The sequence below is a fragment of the Erinaceus europaeus genome, chromosome 5 (assembly GCF_950295315.1).
Source record: "Erinaceus europaeus chromosome 5, mEriEur2.1, whole genome shotgun sequence".
NCBI classification, from domain to species: Eukaryota; Metazoa; Chordata; class Mammalia; order Eulipotyphla; family Erinaceidae; genus Erinaceus; species Erinaceus europaeus.
In genome coordinates this window covers 86609424-86630022 of record NC_080166.1, presented here as the reverse complement: position 1 = coordinate 86630022, position 20599 = coordinate 86609424, and the positions used below count along the sequence as shown (strand labels likewise).

At 51.5% G+C, this 20599-nt stretch overlaps 1 protein-coding gene across 1 annotated transcript; it reads right to left on the bottom strand.

Annotated features, from left to right (window-relative positions):
• Positions 1-725: 725 nt before the first annotated feature.
• TMEM121B (transmembrane protein 121B) lies at positions 726-2441 on the bottom strand. Its single transcript, XM_007517214.3, has one exon. The coding sequence runs from the start codon at positions 2361-2363 to the stop codon at positions 876-878; it is 1488 nt and encodes a 495-aa protein (XP_007517276.2). The 5' UTR covers positions 2364-2441; the 3' UTR covers positions 726-875.
• Positions 2442-20599: the final 18158 nt, after the last annotated feature.

Below are 20599 nucleotides of genomic sequence, written 5' to 3'. Positions count from 1 at the left end.
TCACATCTGTCCAGGAGTTCTAGCACAGCAGTTGCCCTGAGTCCAGGGACTGGGGGTGGGGTGTGGGCAGGGCTGCCAATGGCTAGGACCTGACATGCCCTGTGAGGCCTCAGGCTCCAACCCCAGCTCTGTGCAGCAGCTGCTTGAATAGACGCCTGAGTCTTTGTCCTGATTCTTGATTCCTTTGTTTTGTTTGTTCTGTTTTGTCAGCAGCATCAGTACAGGTTGACAGGGTGAAAGCACGGAGGTAGCAAAGTCCACTCATGGGGAGGGGGGGTGCAGCCTGGTCCTTGGAAGGTGGCCCCCAACTCCTTCCCAGAGAGGAGCAGGGAAGAGGGAGACCACCTGGGCCTGCTTCATCCTGAGTCTGGCTGCGTGGGTGTTTGTGCCACACATCAGGCAGGAACAGGGGTGCCTCGTGCGGTGGTGTGAGATGGGGGATAGAAGAGTGTCTCTCAAGGGCTCCCGATTGCCAGGGCGCCAGGGGCAGTAAGAGAAAGCAGACACACACAGGCTCTCCACCCACCATGTGGAGTAACTCCCACAGACATGACTGAGGGGGGGCAGTGGCTTCTGGCCATGGCCTCGGGCCACAGCTGGCACTCAGAGAAGCTAGCTAGCCCTCTACAGAAAGCAGGTGCCCAGGGCCGGGGCGCCTCCGTGCCAGTGCATAGGGAGGGTGTGAGACAGGGGGCAGAGGCTGAGGCCTGGGCAGGGCAGGGCAGGGACAAGGGAGAGGAGAGGGGAGGGGAGGGGGCTCCCTCCCTCCCCAGGAGCTGCCAGGCTCCCTCCAGTCTCCACGCAGAGCTCCAGGCTGACCCCCGCCCCCAGCCACCGGCCCCCAGCCCCACGCAGGGCGACAGACTCAGAGGCCTTCAGCTGTGTGGGGCCACCGCCAGCGTGTTCACGTAGCCATGCGCGCCCCCCTCGCCCTCGGGGCCTGGGCCCAACTGCACGCCCCCCGGCGTCGGGGCGGAGGGCGCGGTGCCGTAGCCTCCTCGAGGGACCCGGCTGGGGGAGCCCCGGCCCCCCGAATCCCAGCAGCCCTCCAGGGCCTCCAGGCCGCGGCCGGCGAGGAAGAAGAGGTTCTTGAGCATGAAGATGGACGGCGGCTGGCGGTGGCTGACCACCAGCAGGCCGCGCAGCGCCAGCAGCGGCACGTCCACCAGGCAGCCGGCCAGCAGGCGCAGGAGGCGGCTGCAGCCGCGGGGCGCAGGCGCAGGGGGCCCCCCGGAGGCCGGGTCGGCGGTGGCGTTGAGCTCGTAGAGCCAGAGCACGGGCGAGGCGAGCGCCAGGAAGTACACGGCCAGCAGCAGGTAGCGCAGGTGCGCGGGCAGCGGCGCGCGGCCGTCCAGGGTCAGCTCCACCAGCGTGAAGCTGTCGAGCAGGTCCAGGCAGGTGCCCAGGAAGCAGCCGGCGGCGCGGTGCTGCTGGGGCTGCAACAGCAGGGGCCCGGCGGGGGTGGCGAGCGGCGCGGGGGGCTCGCCGATGGCGCGCACCAGGCTGTAGAGCAGCGGCACGGACAGCGCCAGCGTCAGGCGGAAGCCGGTGGTGCCCAGCGGGGCGCGCAGCTCGATGAGGTCCAGGATGGACGTGCCCAGGATCAGCACCACCTTGGGCGTGAAGGCGATGGAGTAGATGAGCCAGGCCAGGTAGGCGAAGGCGAAGTCGCCGCCCGGCGCCCCCGCGGTCCCCGCGCCCCCCGCACGCCCCCCGCGCGCCTTGGCCACCGGGTGCGGGTGCGCGTGCGGGTGCGGGGCGCCCCGACGGCCGCGGCTGTTCTTGGCGAAGAAGATGGCCCAGCCTGCCACTACCACCAGGTCGGTGGCCACCCAGGAGCACCAGTACAGGTCGGTGACGGCGATGAGGTAGAGGTCCAGTAGGCCGCCCTGCGCCAGCAGCAGCGCCACCGACAGCGCCTGGAAGCCCCGGCCGCCGCCGCCCCCGCGCGCCCCCCGCCCGCGCCCCCCGCAGCAGCCGCAGCCGCGGCTCCCGGCCGGGCGCCCCCCGACGGCGCCCCCAGTGCCCAGCTCGGTGGCCGTCATGCCGCGGGGGGAGGCGGGCGCGGCGGGGGCCCCCACGGGGGGCGAGGCGGCGGGGGCGCGCGGGGGCGCGAGGGGCGCGGGGGGCGCGGCGGCGGCGGGGGGCACCAGCGGCTTGCGGAGGCTCGGGCTCTCGTCGTCGTCCTCGCGCTCGGCGCCCGTGCTGGCCCCCCGGCTGGAGCTGCCGCCGCTGTCGCTGTCGCCGGAGCCGCGCCGGCCGCGGGAGAGCGCCCCCCGCAAGAAGCGGGGCTGCAGCCGGCCGGGCGGCGGGAAGGCGGCGGGCGACGAGCGCGGGCGCGGGGGCCCGGGCGCGGGGCGCATGGTCGGGGGCCGCCGCCGGGTGCCCACTGGGAAGCCGGCCGAGCCCGGGCGCGGCGGGCGGCCGGGCGAGCGCGGCGATGGGCGGGGGGTGGGGGCGCGGCGGGGGCGGTGGCGGCGGCGGGGAAACCAGGACTGGATTGTAGGCCGGGCCGGCCCGGAGAGGAGGGCTCAGCGCCGGGAAAGCCCGGCGCCGGATCCGCGGAAGGCAGCCGGACTTCAGGGGCTCCCCGGGGCGCCGCCGCGGTGGGGCTCGGAGGCCCGGAGCCGCATCTGCTAGCCTGGCTGCGCCTGCTTTCCAGGGTCCTCTGCTCTCACCACTGGGCCATCCTGCCTCTCCCTAAGATAACAGTGGAGGAGTCAGGCCAAGCTGAAACAAAAGGCCTCCTCTCTTTTCCTTTCTTTCCCCATTTATTTGCCTTTCTCTCTCTCTTTCTTATTTAAATTATTTACTTATTTTGATAGGACAGAGAGAAATTAAGAGGGGACGGGGAGATAGAAAGGGAGCTGGGTGATGATGCACTTGACTGAGTGCATGTTACAATGTGCAAGGACCCGGGTTCAAGCCCTCGGTCCCCACCCGCAGGGGGAAAGCCTTTTTAAGAGTGAAGGAGGACTTCAGGTGTCTCTCTGTCTCTCTCCCTGTCTTCCCCACCCCTCTCGATTTCTGGCTGACTCTATCCAGTAAATAAATATAATTTAAAACAAATTTTGGGGGCTGGGTGGTGGCATACCTGGTTGAGTGCACATGTTACAATGCTCAAGGACCTGAGTTCGGGCCCCCAGTCCCCACCTGCAGGGGGAAAGCTTTGCAAGTGGTGAAGCAGGGCTGCAGGCGTCTCTATCCCCCCCTTTCCTCCCCATTTCTGGCTATCTCTATCAAATAAATAAAGATAATACCAAAAAAATTTTTTTAAGAATTCAAAAGTTTAAAAAAAATTTTTTTAAGAGGGAGAGAGACAGCTGCAGCCCTCCTTTACTGTTTGTGAAGAATCCCCTTGCAGGTGGGGAGCAGGGGCTTGAGCCGGGGTCCCTGAGCACTGTAATGTGAGCAATCTCTCCAGTGTGCCGCCACCAGGCGCCCATTCCACCACCCACTTCCCACCAACGGGACCCACAAGCCGGCGCCAGGAATCTGCCTCCAATGATTGAGCCATTGTCAGAATGTCACTGCTTGGGAAGAAAGGATAATATTAGAGGAGAACTTGTTTGGGTCACTGTGAACTGGATATAGCAGAAAGAGGGCGGTGGAGATAGCACAGAGGTGTGCACTGTAGACTCTCATGCCTGAGGCTCTGAGGCCCCAGGCTCAACCCCCAACATCACCATAAGCCAGAGCTCTGCAGTGCCCTGGTCATCAAAGAATGATTGCAGTAAAGCAAAGGAAGGAGAGGACAGAGGGAGCTGGTGGTGGAGGTGGTTAGGGGCTGGGGTCTTGGTGCATAATGGTTTTAAATGGACCCAATTTTGTTTTGCCTCCAAGGATATTGCTAGGGCTCAGTGCCTGCACTACTATTCCACTGCTCCTGGAGGCTTTTTCTCTCCCCCTTTTGTTGCCCTGGTTGTTTTATTGTTGTGGTTATTATTGTTGTTATTGATACCATTGTTGTGGATAGGACAGAGAGAAATGGAGAGAGGAGGGGAAGATGGGGGCGGGGAAGATAGACACCTGCAGACCTGCTTCAATGCTTGAGAAGTAACCCCCCACCCCCGCAGGTGGGGAGCCGGGGGCTCCAACCAAGATCCCTACTCAGGTCCTTGCACTTTGCGCCATGTGCGCTTAACCCGCTGTGCTACTGCCTGACCCCCAGAAATGACAGTGTTCTGTAGACACCTATCACAAGGAAATGACTCTACTCATGTGTCAGTTGCTTTCCATTGAACACATCCAATAAAAATGGAAGAAAAAGAGAGTCGGGCAGTAATGCAGTGGGTTAAGCACAGGTGGTACAAAGTGCAAGGATCAGCATAAGGATCCGGTTCGAGTCCCCGGCTCCCCACCTGCAGGGTGTCACTTCACAGGCAGTGAAGCAGGTCTGCAGGTGTCTATCTTTCTTTCCCCCCTCTATCTTCCCCTCCTCTCTCCTTTCTCTATCTTCCCCTTTCTCTCTGTCCTATCCAACAAAGACAACATCAATAATAACTACAACAACTATAAAAACAACAAGAACAACAAAGAGGAAATAAATAAAAATGGAAGAAAAAAACTGGTGATATCAAAATAAAGTTCATGATCGTTAATATTTGAAGTGTTAACTTCTTAGTTTTGATAATCAAAATATTTTTTAAAAATTAGTAGAAGGGGAGGCTGGGAGGCAGTGCAGCGGGTTAAACGCACATGGTGCTAAGTGCAAAGACCAAAGCAAGGATCCCGGTTCAAGCCCCCGGCTCCCCACCTACAGGGAGGTCACTTCACAAGTGGTGAAGCAGGTCTGCAGGTGTCTATCTTTCTCTCCCCTCTCTGTCTTCCTCTCCTCTCTTGATTTCTCTCTGTCCTATCCAACAACAACAATAACAACAACGGCAACAAAATGGAAGAAATGGCCTTCAGGAGCAGTGGATTCGTAGTGCAGGCACCGAACCCCAACGATAACCCTGGGAAGAAAAAAATTAAAATTAAAAAGTAGACAATTTTGGACTTTTAGTGGCATTGATGAAAGAACTACACCAAGGGAGGGACTTGGACCCAGAATAGTTCTCATGTTGCTCTAGAGCCCGGGCCAGAGGATTGGGTTGGAACAGAGCTATGATATGCTATGTGTGTGCAAAGGAAGTCACCACTGATACCCAGTGGGATCTGTCCCTCGTCTCCTGGGACCCAGAGCCAGGGCTCCTGGCTCAGCTATGCTCTGTGCGTCCTTGGTGGCTGATGCAGCTCCTGACTCAGGTCCCTGTCCTTAACAGTTGGGAGGTTTGCAGTGTAGATCCCCCCATTTTTTATTAGTTATTTAATAATGACTGACAAGATTGTAGGGTAATGGGGGCACAATTCCACACAGTTCCCACCACCAGAGTTCCCATTTCCTCCATTGGAAGCTTCCCTATCCTTTTATATATTATTTATTTATTTATCCATGAGAAAGATATGAGGAAAGAACTAGACATCACTCTGGTACATGTGCTGCTGGGGATCGAACTCAGCACCTCATGGTTGAAAGTCCATTGCTTTATCCACTGCGCCACCTCCCGGACTACAGCTTCCCTATTCTTTATCCCTCTGGGAGTAGAGACCAAAGATCTTTATGGGGAGCAGAACGTGGGAGTTCTGGCTTCTGTAATTGCTTCTCCACTGGACATGGGTGTTGGCAGGTGGATCCACACCCCCAGCCTGTTTCTGTCTTTCCCTAGTGGGCCAGGGCTCTGGGGAGGCAAGGTTCCAGGACATATTGGGAGGTCGTCTGCCTAGGGAAGTCAGGATGGTAGCATCTGCAACTTGATGGCTGAGGCTGTGGTGCTTCTGTGGTGTCTCAGTTGTAGTTAGTTTTGTTAAGCTCAATAGTAGTAGGTATTTATTGTCTTGGGGAGATGGGTTCTGTTCCCTGTTACTCCATGGCCACCCCTCCTGGAAGTCCCAGTGCAGTTTTTTTTGTTTGTTTGTTTTGTTTTTACCTCAAGCCAGGTTAGTACATCCACACATCCACAGAAAAACAGTGATTTCCAGCTGATTCTGAGGACAATTCACAATGTCTCTAGCAAAGACCTGGGCACCATGGGCAGCAGTGATCACAGGGCTGGCTTGTCAGAATACTTAGCGAGGATTGTGCACTGCTTTGCCACATGCACAAACCAGGTTTGAGCCCAGCCTCCACTGCACTGAGGAAGCTTGAGTGCTATGGTCTCTTTCACTCTTTGCCTTTATCTAAAAAAAAACATAGGGGTCAGGCAGTGGTGCACCTGGTTAAACGCACACTTTACAGTGCTCAAGGACCTGGGTTCAAGCCCCTGATCATAAGGCTTCAGATGTCTCTCTGTCTCTCTTCCTCTAGAATAGAGGTGTCTCTCTTCCTCTATCCCTCCTCTCTCAAGTTCTCTCTATATATGCAATAATAAATAAATAAATGTATTTTTTAGAAATTAAAATGAAGGCTCACAGGAGATAATGATAATTGTTACAGCTCACACTGTGGTGGAAAGAAGGCCCATGCCTGCACAAGGAACTCCACTCTCTCCTTACCCAGCCCACCTCCTTTCTATTGTATCTGACAAGACAAGAGAAATTAAGAGGAGATGGGGAGATAGAAAGGGCAAGAGAAAGAAAGACACATGCAACCCTGCTTCACCGCTCATGAAGCTTCTCCCCTGTGGGTGGGGAGCAGCGTATTACTTGTGAATGTGTGTCCTCAACCAGGTGCACCGCTGCCCAGCCCCCTTTAGCTTAATTTCTCTTAAGTCTGAGTCCCTGGATCAAAAGTCTACAGAAAAGAATGATGAGTTCTCTCATTATAGTACGTAAGTAAACAAAGCCTCTCTCTCTTTTTAGATCTCAACTCAAAAATTAAAAAAACAACAAAAATGACAGTGATGTCTCAAATAGAGACCTCTAAAGATCTTCAAAGTGTCAGAGATTCCTTTTATTTTTTTATTTCTTAAAAATATATTTATTTATTTTTATTATTGGATAGGGATAGAGAAATTGAGAGGAAGGGGGAGATAGAGAGGACGAGAGACATAGAGACACCTGCAGCCCTGCTTCACCACTTGTAAAGCTTTCCCCCTGCAGACGGGGGCCAGGGGCTTGAATCTGGGTCCTTGTGCACTGTAATATGAGCACCCAACCAAGTGTGCCACTGCTTGGCATTCTCTCTCTCTTTCTCTCTTCTCTCTCTCTCTCTCTCTCTCTCTCTCTCTTTTCACAGTCAGTAAGATCTGAAAGTCATATACTCCTGGGGGAAAACATAGGAAGCTGTCATTATTGATCTTTTTTTCCTTGGATTTGACACAAGTATCAAAGGCAACCAAAGCAAATTGAAGCAAACAGAACTATATCAAAAGCTACCAAAATAAAAGGGCTGAAAATAGGAGAAGAGCTGGTAAGGGGTTAACAGCCTAACAGAATACAGAACTGGACTGGGGGGATGGGGACAGCATAATGGTTCTGCAAACAGAGTCTCCTGCCTGAGGCTCCAGGGTCCTAGGTTCAAGTCCTAGCACCATCATCGGCCAGAAATGAGCAGGGTGCTGGTGTCTCTGCCTCTTTTCCTCTGTATCTCTCTCTCTCTCTCTAAACTAAAACAAATAAGATATATTTTAAGTTTGTTTATTTATTTATTTATGGAAAACCCTTTTGTTGCCCTTGTTTTTTATTGTAGTTATTATTGTTGTTGTTATTGATGTCGTCATTGTTAGATAGGACAGAGAGAAATGGAGAGAGGAGGGGAAGACAGAGAGGGGGAGAGAAAGATAGACACCTGAAGACCTGCTTCACCACCTGTGAAGCGACACCCCTGCAGGTGAGGATCGAGGGCTCGAACTGAGCCTTACACCAGTCCTTGCGCTTTGCACCTCGTGCGCTTAACCCAGTGCGCTACCGCCAGACTCCCAAGATACATTTTAAAAATACCAACGACTATAGTAGCTGTGAAAGATTATGTCAGTTATATCTTAATTGAAAAAAAAAAGATGGAAATCTTGGAGGTGAGAATGAAAGATTCATTAGAGGGTGGGGGTAGACAGCATAGTGTTTATGCAAACGGACTCTCATGCTTGAGGCTTCAGAGTCCCAGGTTTCAGTCCCCCGCACCACCATAAGCTAGGGCTGAGCAGGGTTCTGGTTTAAAAAAAGTGTGTGTGTGTGTGTGTGTGTGTGTGTGTGTGTGTGTGTGTGTGTGTGTGTAAAGAAAAGGAACAATCTGATGATCTGAAATACAGAGGGGAATAAACAGAACCTCAAACCTCAGAGGTGGAAGGGAGGCAGGGATTAGTAGATGAACTATAAGTGAGTTTTGTTTATTTGTTTTTTTGACCAGAGCCCTAGGCCAGGTGGTGGTGCAGCAGGTTGAGTGCACACATTACAGTGTATAAGGACTCGGGGTCAAGCCCTTGGTCCCCACCTGAAGGGGGAAAGCATCATGAGCAGTGAAGCAGGGCTGCAGGTGTCTCTCTGTCTCTCTTCTTTTCTATCTCCCCCCTCAGTTTCTGTCTCTAATAAAATAAAAATAAAATAAAATACTAGAGCCCTGCTCAGCTCTGGCTGATGGTAGTGCTTGATGGTAGGGACTTGAACCTGGGACCTTTGATGCCTCAGGCATGAAAATCTTCTTGCATCACCACTATGCTACTTGCCCAGTTGAGATTTTCATTTGTATGGTGAATACATAGTCTCACTTTATGCAAATCCATAGGGAAAAAAGGTGATAGAGGCTAGCAGAATGAGTATTCTTTTAATGTGCAGTTGTCTCTTAATGTGCAGGAACTGTCTCTGAGATACAAAGTCAAGGAAGGATTCAGAGAAGAAGCTCAAGTGACCCAGTGGACAGAGTATATTCTGCAGACATCAGTCCCCAGGTTCCATCCACCCCAACACATGTCCTGGCCCCAACATAGGGGGCTGGGTGGTGGTGTACCTGGTTGAGTGCACCTGTCACAATGTGCAAGGGCCCAGGTTCAAGCCCCTGGTCCCCACCTGCAGGGGGGAAGCTTCACAAGTGGTGAAGCAGGGCTGCAGCTGTCTGTCTCTCCCCCTCTCTACATCCTCCTCCCCTCTTCATTTCTCTCTGTTCTGTCCAATAAAATGGGGAAAAATGGCCACCAGGAGTAGTGAATTCATAGTGCTGGCACCAAGCCCCAGTGATAACCCTGGAAACAAACAAAAAAATAAAGTTTGCAATCTTTTAAAAAAAATATTTATTTATTTATTTATTCCCTTTTTGTTGCCCGTGTCATTTTATTATTGTAGTTATTATTGTTGTTGTTATTGATGTCATTGTTGTTGGATAGAACAGAGAGAAATGGAGAGGGAAGGGGAAGACAGAGAGGGGGAGAGAAAGACAGACACCTGCAGACCTGCTTCACCACTTGTAAAGCGACTCCCCTATAGGTGGGGAGCTGGGTGTTCGAACTGAGATCCTTATACTGATCCTTGCATTTTGTACCACCTGTGCTTAACTCACTGCGCTACCGCCTGGCTCCCAAAGTTTGCAACCTTATGGGACTGAGTCAAGAACCAAAACAGTGTGGGAGATCTCGCTAAGGTAATAGCATTTCTTTTTTTTTTTATCAGACTTTTTTTTTTTGATAGAGGATGAGAAACAGATAGATGTTGTATGCTTTACATTAGGTTGTTCTAGCTCTCCCCCTGCCAAGAAAATTGGATCAGTCCTGCTAGTTTCGCGGGCACGCTTGGCCCTGCTCCAAGGAACCCCGAGAGGGTTCGAGAGTTCCAGAGTTAGAGAGTGCTTGGTGCCGCCGCGGGGGAAAGAGGCAGCAGAGTTCTGTTTGGTGATTAGTTTGGTTTAGTTTATGAATCGTTGTTCCTGAATAAAGAAATACAGCTTCCCTGCCCAGCCGTATGTCTCTGGTCGTCTCTGTTACCCGCCTGTGAAGCTAGCCCGGCCAGCTGGAGCCTCCGAATTTTAACAACAGATAGAAAGGGAGAGAAAGATATAAAGGAGAGACATCTGCACCACTGCTTCACTGTTTGTGAAGCTTCACCTCTGCAGGTAGGGACTGGGGTCTTGAACCCAGGTCCTCACTCATGAGAATATATGTGCTCTACTGGGTACACTACCACCAAAGCCCCATTTTCTCTCTGTTTTTTTTAATATTTATTTATTCCCTTTTGTTGCCCTTGTTGTTTTATTGTTGTTATTGATGTCCTCATTGTCAGAACAGAGAGAAATGGAGAGAGGAGGGGAAGACAGAGAGAGGGAGAGAAAGATAGACACCTGCAGACTTGCTTCACCACTTGTTTTTTTTAATTAAAACTTTTAAATTTTTTAAAATATTTATTTATTTTTTGGATAGAGACAGCCAGAAATTGAAAGGAAGGGGGAGATAGGGAGACAAAGAGACACCTGCAGCCCTACTTCACCACTTGTGAAGCTTTCCCCTTGCAGGTGGGGACCAGGAGCAGCAACCTGGGTCCTTGAGCACTGTAACATGTGCACTCAACCAGGTGCGCCAGCACCCGGCCCCACTTCACCACTTGTGAAGCGACTCCCCTGCAGGTTGGGAGCCGAGAGCTGGAACCAGGATCCTTAAGCCCGTCCTTGCACTTTGCACCACGTGCGCTTAACCTGCTGCGCTACTGCCCGACTCCCTTTCTCTCTTTTTTAAAAACATTTTTTAAAGAGAAATAGAGAGGGGAGGAAGATAGGGAGAAAGAAAGAGAAATACCTGCAGCCCTACTCCACTACTTGTGAAGCTTTCCTCCTGCCTGTGGGGATCAGGGGCTTGAATCTGGGTCCTTGCTCACTGTGATGTGTGCACTTAACCAGGTGCACCTGCCCCCCTCCATTTTCTCATTTCTTATCACAGTGTTTGGTAGGTCTCAACAGACATCTATTGGATTGAAAAGTCAAGTCAGAAGAGGAAGTTGGGGGCGGGCGGGCAGTGGCACAGCAGGTTAAGCATACATGGCGTGAAACTTGAGGACCGGCATAAGGATCTGGGTCCAAGTCCCCCAGATCCCCACTTGCAGGGGGTTGCTTCACAAGTAGTGAAGCAGGTCTGCAGGTGTCTCTCTTTCTCTCCCCCTCTCTGTTTTCCCCATCTCTGTTGATTTCTCTCTGTCCTATCCAGTAGCACTAACAATAATAAGGGAGCCCCAGTGATAACCCTGGAAGCAAAAAAAAAAAAAGGAAGAAGAGGAAGCTAGAGACCCAAGTGGTGCTGTGGATAAAGTACTAGACCCTTTTTTTTTTATTTATTTATTTATTAGATAGAGACAACCAGAATTTGAGAGGGAAGTGGGAGACAGAGACACCTGCAGCCCTGCTTCACCACTCATGAAGCTTCCCCCTTCAGGTGGGGGACAGGGAGCTTGAACCTGGGTCCTTGTGCACTGTGATGTGTGCGCTCAACCAAGTGCGCCACCACCTGGTCCTAGCACTGCACTCTTAATCATGAAGTCCTGTGTCCAATCACCAGCAACACATGTGCTAGAGTGATACTCTGCTTTCATCTCTCCTCTCCCTCATATAAATATTATTTTCTTTCTTTCTTTCTTTCTTTCTTTCTTTCTTTCTTTCTTTCTTTCTTTTTTTGCCTCCAGGGTTATTGCTGGGCTTGATGCCTGCACTATGAATCCTCTGCTGTTCCTGTGGGCCATTCTTTTTTTTTTTGGACAGAAGAAAGCGAAATTGTGGGGGAAGAGGTAGAGAGGGAGGGGGGGAGAGAAAGATAGACACCTGCAGATCTGCTTCACCATTTGTGAAGCAACTCCCCTGCAGGTGGGGAGCCTGTGGCTCGAACCGGGATCCTTACTCCAGTCCTTGCACTTCGCACTACGTGTGCTTAACCTGGGCCCCATAAATATATATATTTTTTGCCTCCAGGGTCTGTGCCTGCACCACAAATCCCCTGCTCCTGGAGGCTATTTTTTCCCCTTTTGTTGCCCTTGTTGAAATAAATATTTTTTAAAAAAAAAAGTAAGTTAGAGGGCTGGGGAGATAATACTATGGTTATGCAAAGTCTTTAATGTCTGAGGCACCAAAGGTCCCAAGTTCAGTTCCCAGATCCACCATAAGCCGGAGCTAAGTTCTGGCGGTACTACTACTACTAATAATAATTATTAATAAATCAGTTAGACCAACAGGAAAGCTGCTATAAAGGGATATGGCCCTTCCTCCCCAGGGAGAGGCTAAGGCCCAGGATTCAAAGGCAGTTCTGGAAAGAGTCTGAGCCAAAGGAGGGAGGGAGGGAAGCTGCCTTCCAGAGCTGGTGATGCCAGGAAACCAAGTCTAAGCTGTGTCAGCTTCCCAGCCGTTCACACCCCCAAGTCCTCCCACCTCCACCCTCACCCCCTAAACTGCCAAGAGCCCCGGGCAGAGAAGGAGGTGTCCCTACATGGCCCAGCAGTGGGGAAGTGACAGCCTGATTGAACACACACACACACACACACACACACACAAATATAGCTGAGATATTTTAAAATTCCACCCTCCAGGCAGCATCCGGTTGCTACAGCAACCCCAGCTAGGCTGGAGTCTGGATTCACACCCTAGGGGTGGCCTTGGGAGACCCTGGAGGAGATGGCCCTTGTTGGGACTCAGATCCTACCCCAGGGGTGCTGTCTGTCAGCCCGACGGTGTCACTGTGACCTAGGCAGATGATGCTGTTAAGGTCCTTACATCTTGCTTACTGTCCAAACTTCCCTGCTGAACATGCACTTTGCTTCTATTCTCAATAAATGAGCTGTTGCTTGTGACCCTGGGTGTCCCCAAGGGACACGGCTGGAGAGGATGCTGTGGCCAGCATTGACCTAGGAGGGTCTGAGGTGGTTGCTCCAGCTTAGAAGCTTATCTGCACCCAGTGGCCAGGTCTTCAGGAGGCCTGGACAGAAAGGAAGGGGCCACAGAGGCTGACTCACAGGCAGTCCAAGAGACAGAGAGCCAGAGACAGACACGGGCAGGCACTGTCATCCACCATTGCTGTCTAGAGCTAAGGACCTGGATGTGTATCTAGACCCATTGCTGTCTAGAGCTAAGGACCTGGATGTGTATCTAGACCCATTGCTGTCTAGAGCTAAGGACTGGGATGTGTATCTAGACCTATTGCTGTCTAGAGCTAAGGACCTGGATGTGTATCTAGACCCATTGCTGTCTAGAGCTAAGGACCTGGATGTGTATCTAGACCCATTGCTGTCTAGAGCTAAGGACCTGGATGTGTATCTAGACCCATTGCTGTCTAGAGCTAAGGACTCTGGCTACATCACTCCTATACTTGCCTTGGCTCTGTATACACCTGGACTCACCAGTCCTTTCTGTACATACCTGGACTCACCAGTCCTTTCTGTATTCACCTGTGCACACCTGGACTAACCTGTCCTCTCTGTACACACCTGTCCTCTCTGTACACATCTGGACTCATCTGTACACACCTGAACTCACCTGTCCTCTCTGTACACACCTGGATTTACCTGTACTCACCAGTCCTCTCTGTACACACTTGGACTCTTGGACTCACCAGTCATTCCATCTGGCCAGCTCAACCTGTCTGGCTGGAGAGACGCTCATCAGACTGTCCATGGCAGCAGGATCCCAGACCATGAAGCCATCACGGAGGAAGGACAGGGGATGGGCAGGAGGTGGGGAGGGTCTTAGGTGTACGCAGAGGGCAGGGACCTGACATGCCCTCTGGCCACACCCTGCCTTTGCTCACTGAGTCTGGCCCCTCCTCCCTCAAAACTAGGCCTCACAGGGTGGATACAGCTGCCAATGCTTGTTCATTGCCTGGGATTGTCAGCTTTGCCACTTGCCACCCTGCTTTCCCTGGAGAAAAGCTGGGGGTTAGAGAGGCTTCCCAGGTAGGAGTGAGTGTGTGCCCCAGGGGCAGTCATGCAGGACATTTCTGAGGCTTTATTTTCAGACAGAGCAGAGAGAGAGAGGAGGGGGGGAAGCCAGCACCAGAGCCTCCTCCAATGCAGTGGGGGCCGGGACGGGACTGGGTATCCTTGCACTATCCAAGTGAGCTGTTTCAACAGCCCTTAATCTTTAGGCTTTGATGGGTCAAAACTAGTCTTGCAGGGCAGAGGAGATAGCATAACGGTCATGCAAAGAGGCTCTTACAACTGAGGTTCCAGAGTCCCAAGTACATTCCCCTGTACCACCATAAGCCAGAGCTGAGCAGTGCTCTGGGAAAAAAAAAAAAAAAGACTCCGACCTTGCTAAGAACCCTAGCCCTCTGTGGAGAGTAGTCTGGAGAACACTCAGAAGGCTAGAAGGATATATCCTAAGGAACCCAACATACCCATCCAAGAAGATTTGTGTACACCTGTGTTCATAGCAGCACAATTTGTAAGGACCAGCATAAGGATCCCGGTTCGAGTCCCTGGCTCCCCACCTGCAGGGGAGTCGCTTCACAAGCATTGAAGCAGGTCTTCAGCCCATCTTGAATGGAGCTTGAAGAAATCATGTTAAGTGAAATAAGTCAGAAGCAGAAGGATGAATATGGGATGATCTCACTCACTGGCAGAAGATGAAAAACAACAGCCAAAACCTGGAAGCAATCCAGCTGTCCAACAACAGATGAGTGGCTGAGCAAGTTGTGGTCTAGATACACAATGGAATACTACTCAGCTGTTAAAAATGGTGATTTTTAGGGAGTCAGGCATTGGCGCAGCGGGTTAAGCGCAGGTGGCGCAAGGACCAGCATAAAGATCCCGGTTCGAGCCCCCGGCTCCCCACCTGCATGCAGGGGAGTCACTTCACAAGCAGTGAAGCAGGTCTGCAGGTGTCTTTCTCTCCCCCTCTCTGTCTTCCCTCCTCTCTCCATTTCTGTCTGTCCTATCCAACAACAACGACAACAATAATAACTACAACAATAAAAAACAATAAGGGCAACAATAAGGGAATAAATAAATATTTTTTAATGGTGATTTCACCATTTTCAGCCCATCTTGGATGGAGCTTGAAGAAATCAGGTTAAGTGAACTAAGTCAGAAGCAGAAGGATGAATATGGGATGATCTCACTCACTGGCAGAAGTGGGAAAACAAGATCAGAAAAGAAAACACAAGCAGAACCTGAACTGGAGTTGGCGTATTGCACCAAAGTAAAAGACTCTGGGGTGTGTGTGTGTGTGGGGGAGAGTACAGGCCCTGGATAAGGATGACAGAGGACCTAGTGGGGGTTGTATTGAAACTCAGAAAGGTTATGCATGTACAAACATGTATTCACTGTTGACTGTAAAACATTAATCCCCCAATAAAGGAAAAAGAACTCCAGCCTCAGCAGAACCGCTGTGCCCTGTCACTGATAACACATGTTCAACGTCTCTTTCCCCTTAGTGAACAGATAAAGCCCCTCCCCCAGAAAGCCCCTAGAGAGCTGTAGGCTCTTACATGACATCAAACACTCATTTCTTCTTCTTCTAGCGTTTGCCCTTCTTCCGTAGCCAGTCAACAGCGTCAGGTTGAGCCTGATGTAAAGTTTCGAGACCTCCTTTGAATCTGGAGAGGTGGCAGTCGTTGACTATGTGGGTCATAGTCTGTCTGTAGCCGCAGGGGCAGTTCGGGTCGTCTCTGGCTCCCCAGCGATGGAACATAGCGGCACACCGGCTATGGCCTGTTCGATAGCGATTGAGGAGGGCCCAATCATAACGTGCTAGGTCAAAGCTGGGTTGACGCTTGCAGGGGTCTGTGATGAGGTGTTTGTTCTTTACCTCAGCTGACTGCCAGCTCTGTTTCCAAGAGTCTGGAACAGAGAAGTTCAGTGTAGGTGTAGGGGACCAGATTGGGTGACGAGACGTCAAGCGTTGGACAGGGTGGGCGAAGATATCCGCGTATATTGGCAGGTCCGGTCGAGCGTAGATGTGGGAACTGAACTTAGATGATGCCGCATCCCGACGAATATCTGGCAGGGCGATGTTGCTAAGAACTGGCAGCCATGGAACCGGGGTGGAACGGATGGTTCCAGAAATTATCCTCATGGAGGAATATAATTTGGAATCGACCAAGTGGACATGGAGGCTACGGAACCATACTGGGGCACAGTATTCTGCAGTGGAATAGCATAATGCCAGAGATGATGATCGTAGTGTGGAAGCGCTCGCGCCCCATGAGGAGCTGGCCAGTCTTGCAATGATGTTATTCCTCGCGCCCACCTTTGCTGCAGTTTTTATGACACTCATTATAACACTGAACACCAGACCCTTCCACTTCCCAACTCAGGATGTTCTTCAAATCACATACTTCTTCTAACCCTGTGTATTCTTTGCCACTATCACCTAGGTCTTTTATTTATTTTTTTAATTTTTTTAATTAATTTTATTTTTGAGAGAGATGAAGAGAGGAGACAGAGAGATACACCAGAGCACTGCTCAGCTCAGGCTTATGGTGGTGCAGGGGATTGAACCTGGGACTTAGGAGCCTCAGGCATGAGAGTCTGTTTTGCATAACCATTATGCTGTCTCCCCCGCCCCACCTAGGTCTTTAGTGGGGATATAAGAAGGGACCAACAGGAGGGGGCAAGAGATGTCTCCGCAGTGAAAGAGCAGGAAATGGCAGGCCAGCAGATAATGCAGTGGGTAAGGCACTGGGTCCTCGAGCATGAAGTCTCGAGTTTGATTCCCAGCGTCACATGTGCCAGAGTGATGTTCTGATTCTCCCTCTCATTAATAAATCTATCCTTTCTTTTTGTTATAGAGACTGAGAGAAACTGAGGGGGGGGAGAGGGCTAGAGAGATAGCCTAGTGGTTATGCAAATAGACTTTCCTGCCTGAGGCAATAAAGTCCTGCAGGTGGGGACCAGTGGCTTGAACCCAGGTCCTTGCTCATAATGATGTGTGCTCAACTAGGTAAGCCACCATTAAAAGAAAAGAAAGAAGGGGCCAGGCATTGGTGCACCTGGTTAAATGCTCATATTGCAGTGCACAAAGACCCAGGTTTGAGACCCGGTCCTCACCTGCAGGGGGAAGCTTCACAAGTGGTGACGCAGGGCTGCAGATGTCTCTCTGCCTCTCTCCTTCTCTGCCTCCTCCTCCCCCCTCAATTTCTCTCTGTCTCTACCCAATAATAAATAGAGAAAAATATTGAAAAAAGAAGAGACTTGTGGAGACAGGGCTATGGAGTAGCAGCAGCAGCAGCTGTGTTTTGCTCTCCCCAGTCAACTAAAAAAAGTAACAAAAATTACCTGAAAACTCAACAAAATACAACCAGGACTTCTTTGGAAACTCACCAAGCCACAAGTGCATACAGACACGTGTGGCTCGTGGACAGGAAAGGAGCGAGAGAAATTCCCATGAACAAAAGGCTGTAGGCAGGGACAGCTGGCACCAAACTGGGAGAGGGACAGCTGAGGCTCACCGCTTCCGGGTCTGTCCCAGAAATTGTTAAAAAAAAAAAAAAAAGGGGGAGTCGGGCTGTAGCGCAGCAGGTTAATCACAGGTGGCGCAAAGCACAAGGACCGGCATAAGGATCCTGGTTCGAACCCCGGATCCCCACCTGCAGGGGGAGTTGCTTCACAGGCGGTGAAGCAGGTCTGCAGGTGTCTATCTTTCTCTCCTCCTCTCTGTCTTCCCCTCCTCTCTCCATTTCTCTCTGTCCTATCCAACAACAACAACAACTACAACAATAAAACAACAAGGGCAACAAAAGGGAATAAATAAAATAAATATTAAAAAAGAGAGAGAGAGAGAGAGAGAAAGAAAACCAGCTAGGCCACAGGAGAGTACAGGCACACATATCGCTTGTGGACAGACGGGGAGAGGGAGAGATTCCAGGACTAAACACCGGGGCCCAGGGACGGCTGGCACCAAATTGGGAGATCGGTGACTAAGCTACACTACTTCCGGGTCCGAGTCTAAGTAACAAAGAACTGTTGAAATAAACCACTTAAAAACTCACCAGCTGTGACTTTTTGAGGTTTTTTTTTTATTATTAACTTTATTTATTGGATAGAGACAGCCAGATATCAAGAGGGAAGGGGGAGAGAGAGTGGGGGGAGAGACAGAGAGATACCTGTAGTCTAGTGCTTTCTCCACTGCGCCACCTCCCGGACCACCTCAAGGACACTTTGAATGCAGTTGAGGTTGAGGTAAGAGCACAGTCAAGTGTATCCTCTCCTAGGCCCCGAGAGAGAGAGGGGGAGAGAGAGAGAGAGAGAGAGGGAGAATAAAACTCTTTGGAGAAGCTGAGTGGGATGCAGATGGAGCTGGTAGAATTCAGCTCAGCTGACGGCTTAGGGGACAAATGCTGTGAAGAGTGGGGACAGTGGGAGTTGGCCAGACAGAGTGAGAAGCCTGGTAGAACTGCCTAGAAAGCTCTTTCCAGGAAGCCAGCTCCCCTGCTCTGACCCCCCCCCCCACCCTCCCCACTCTGTCCCTGTGCCTTGCATAAGACACTGGGGAGCATGGCAGCACCATCTTGCAGAGGGACAGGTGCACAAGAGGACAGACACCCCAGACCAGAGTGCCCACCTCTGGACTTCTTGTCACCTTTAGTGGAACCACCATAGCCAGAATGCAAGCATGAATAGCCCCTAGAAATCACTCAAGATGGCATTGAGTGCACATGTCACAGTGTACCAGGACCCGGGTTTGAGTCCCTGATCCCCACCTGCAGGGGGAAAGCTTTCCAAGTGGTGAAGCAGGGCTGCGGGTGTCTCTTTCTCTCCCTCTCTATCTCCCCTTTGCTCTCGAATCCTGGCTGCCTCTATCAAATAAAGATCATTAAAAAAATTGATATTAACAAAAATCACCCACGAGGGCTGGGAGACAGCATAGCGGTTCTGCAAAGGACTTTCATGCCTAAGGCTCTGGAGGCCCAGGTTCAATTCCCAGCACCACCACCAGCAAGAACTGAGTTGGGCTCTGGTGTCCCCCCCTTCTGTATCTCTCTTATTAAAATAAACAAATAAAATTTTAATTGCTCACATACAGAACACACACAGCTGAAGCTGGTTCTGCAGAAGGGGAAGAGGGACCCCTTAAGAGGGAAGGAGGAAGACCAAGGTCACAGAGCAAGAGGTGACAGCTGGGACTGGCGCCCAAACTCCCAGCCTCCCGCTTTCCTGCTTCCCCAGAGAGGAGAGGAGGTTGGGCTTGTGTCTAAGGATGCCAGGGAGGACTCCTGGCTGCCTTGTCACCAGCCAGGCAAGCGAGGGAAGACACAGAGACCCATGTGTGACACTCACAAGCTCACCACACTTGAGTGGATGACAGAGAATGAGGAAGCCGACAGCCTGGGGAGAATGTAGGAGAAGCTGAGCAAAGTGAGGGGATGGAGGGCACCAGGTTCTGTAGGAAGGGAGGGATTTCTGAGGTGACCTTGCCACTAGATCTTAAGTAATGGAAAGGGTGCTGGGCAGATAGCACAGTGATTCTGCAAGACTCCCCTGCCTGAGGCTCTGAGGTCCCGGGTTCAAACCCAAGCATCAGCCAGAGCTGAGCAGGGCTCTAGATTGATAGTCTCTCTCTCTCTCTCTCTCTCTCTCTCTCTCTCTCTGTAGCTCTTTCTCATTAACTAATTTAAATAAATATTTTTTTAAAAAGTGGGGCTGGGTGGTGGTGCATCTGGTTAAGTGCACATATTACCTAGCACCAGGATCTAGGTTCAAGCCCCCAGCTCCCAAACAGCAGAGGGTTCATTCACACGGTGAAGCAGGTCTGCAGGTATTTATCTTTCCTCTCCCTCTCTATCTTCCCCTCCCCTCTCAATTTCTCTCTATCCTATCCAATAAAAAAAATAATTTAATTTAAAAGTAAGGAAAAAAATGGCCTCCAGGAGCAGTGGATTCATAGTGTAGACATCAAACCCCAGCAATAACCCTGGAGGCAAAAAAAAAAAAAGAAGTAATGGAGGGGCCAGGAGGAGGTGCACCCAGCAGAGTACATGCTACCACACACAAGGACCTGGGTTCAAGCCCCGGGCCCCCTCTTGCAGGGGGGAAGCTTCATGAGCAGGCAACAGTGCTGCAGGTGTCTCTCTGTCACTATCAGAAAAATAAATGGTGGCTGGGAGTGGCAGATTCATCCTGCAATCACTGAGCCCCAGTGATGAATCCTGGTGGTAAAGAAATAACAACTGTATTTAAGGTTAAAAACAAAAAACTCCTCTGGATTTACTGAAGAAAAGACTCCTTCCTTCAGAGCAGGCCACACATACACAAGAGTCCTTTTTTGGGTTCCACATCAGGGACGCTGCTGAGAATCTGCCAGTGCCTGAGCAGCACACATTTCTCCCCAGGCTCCAGGGCCCAGACTGGGGGTGGCAGGGAGGAGGGAGGGGAGGGGAAGAAGGGCCTCCTAGGAAGAACAACCGTCCAGCTCCCCGCCTCACAGCCCCACCACTGCCTCCCCGAGCACCTGCCCCCTGTGACTAGCTAGAGTTACAAACAGAGGTGGGGGGGTGGCGGTGGTGCTTCTGGCGGCGCACATGTTAGCGTGCACAAGGTCTGGGGTCCGAGCCCCTGCTCCCCACCTGCAGAGAGGAGCTTCTCTCTTTTACTTTTTTAAAGAGATGTTCTCTCTTTTACTGTCTCTCTTTCCCTCTCAATTTCTGTCTCAACCCGTCCTGCCTGCCCCCCCCAAAAAAAAGAGAGAGAGAGAAAGAATGGCCCAAGGAGCCGTAGATTCACAGTGCAG

What these genes read in the sequence shown, in the direction of transcription:
- TMEM121B (XM_007517214.3), bottom strand. Translation starts at nt 2,363, where the DNA reads ATGCGCCCCGCGCCCGGGCCCCCGCGCCCGCGCTCGTCGCCCGCCGCC.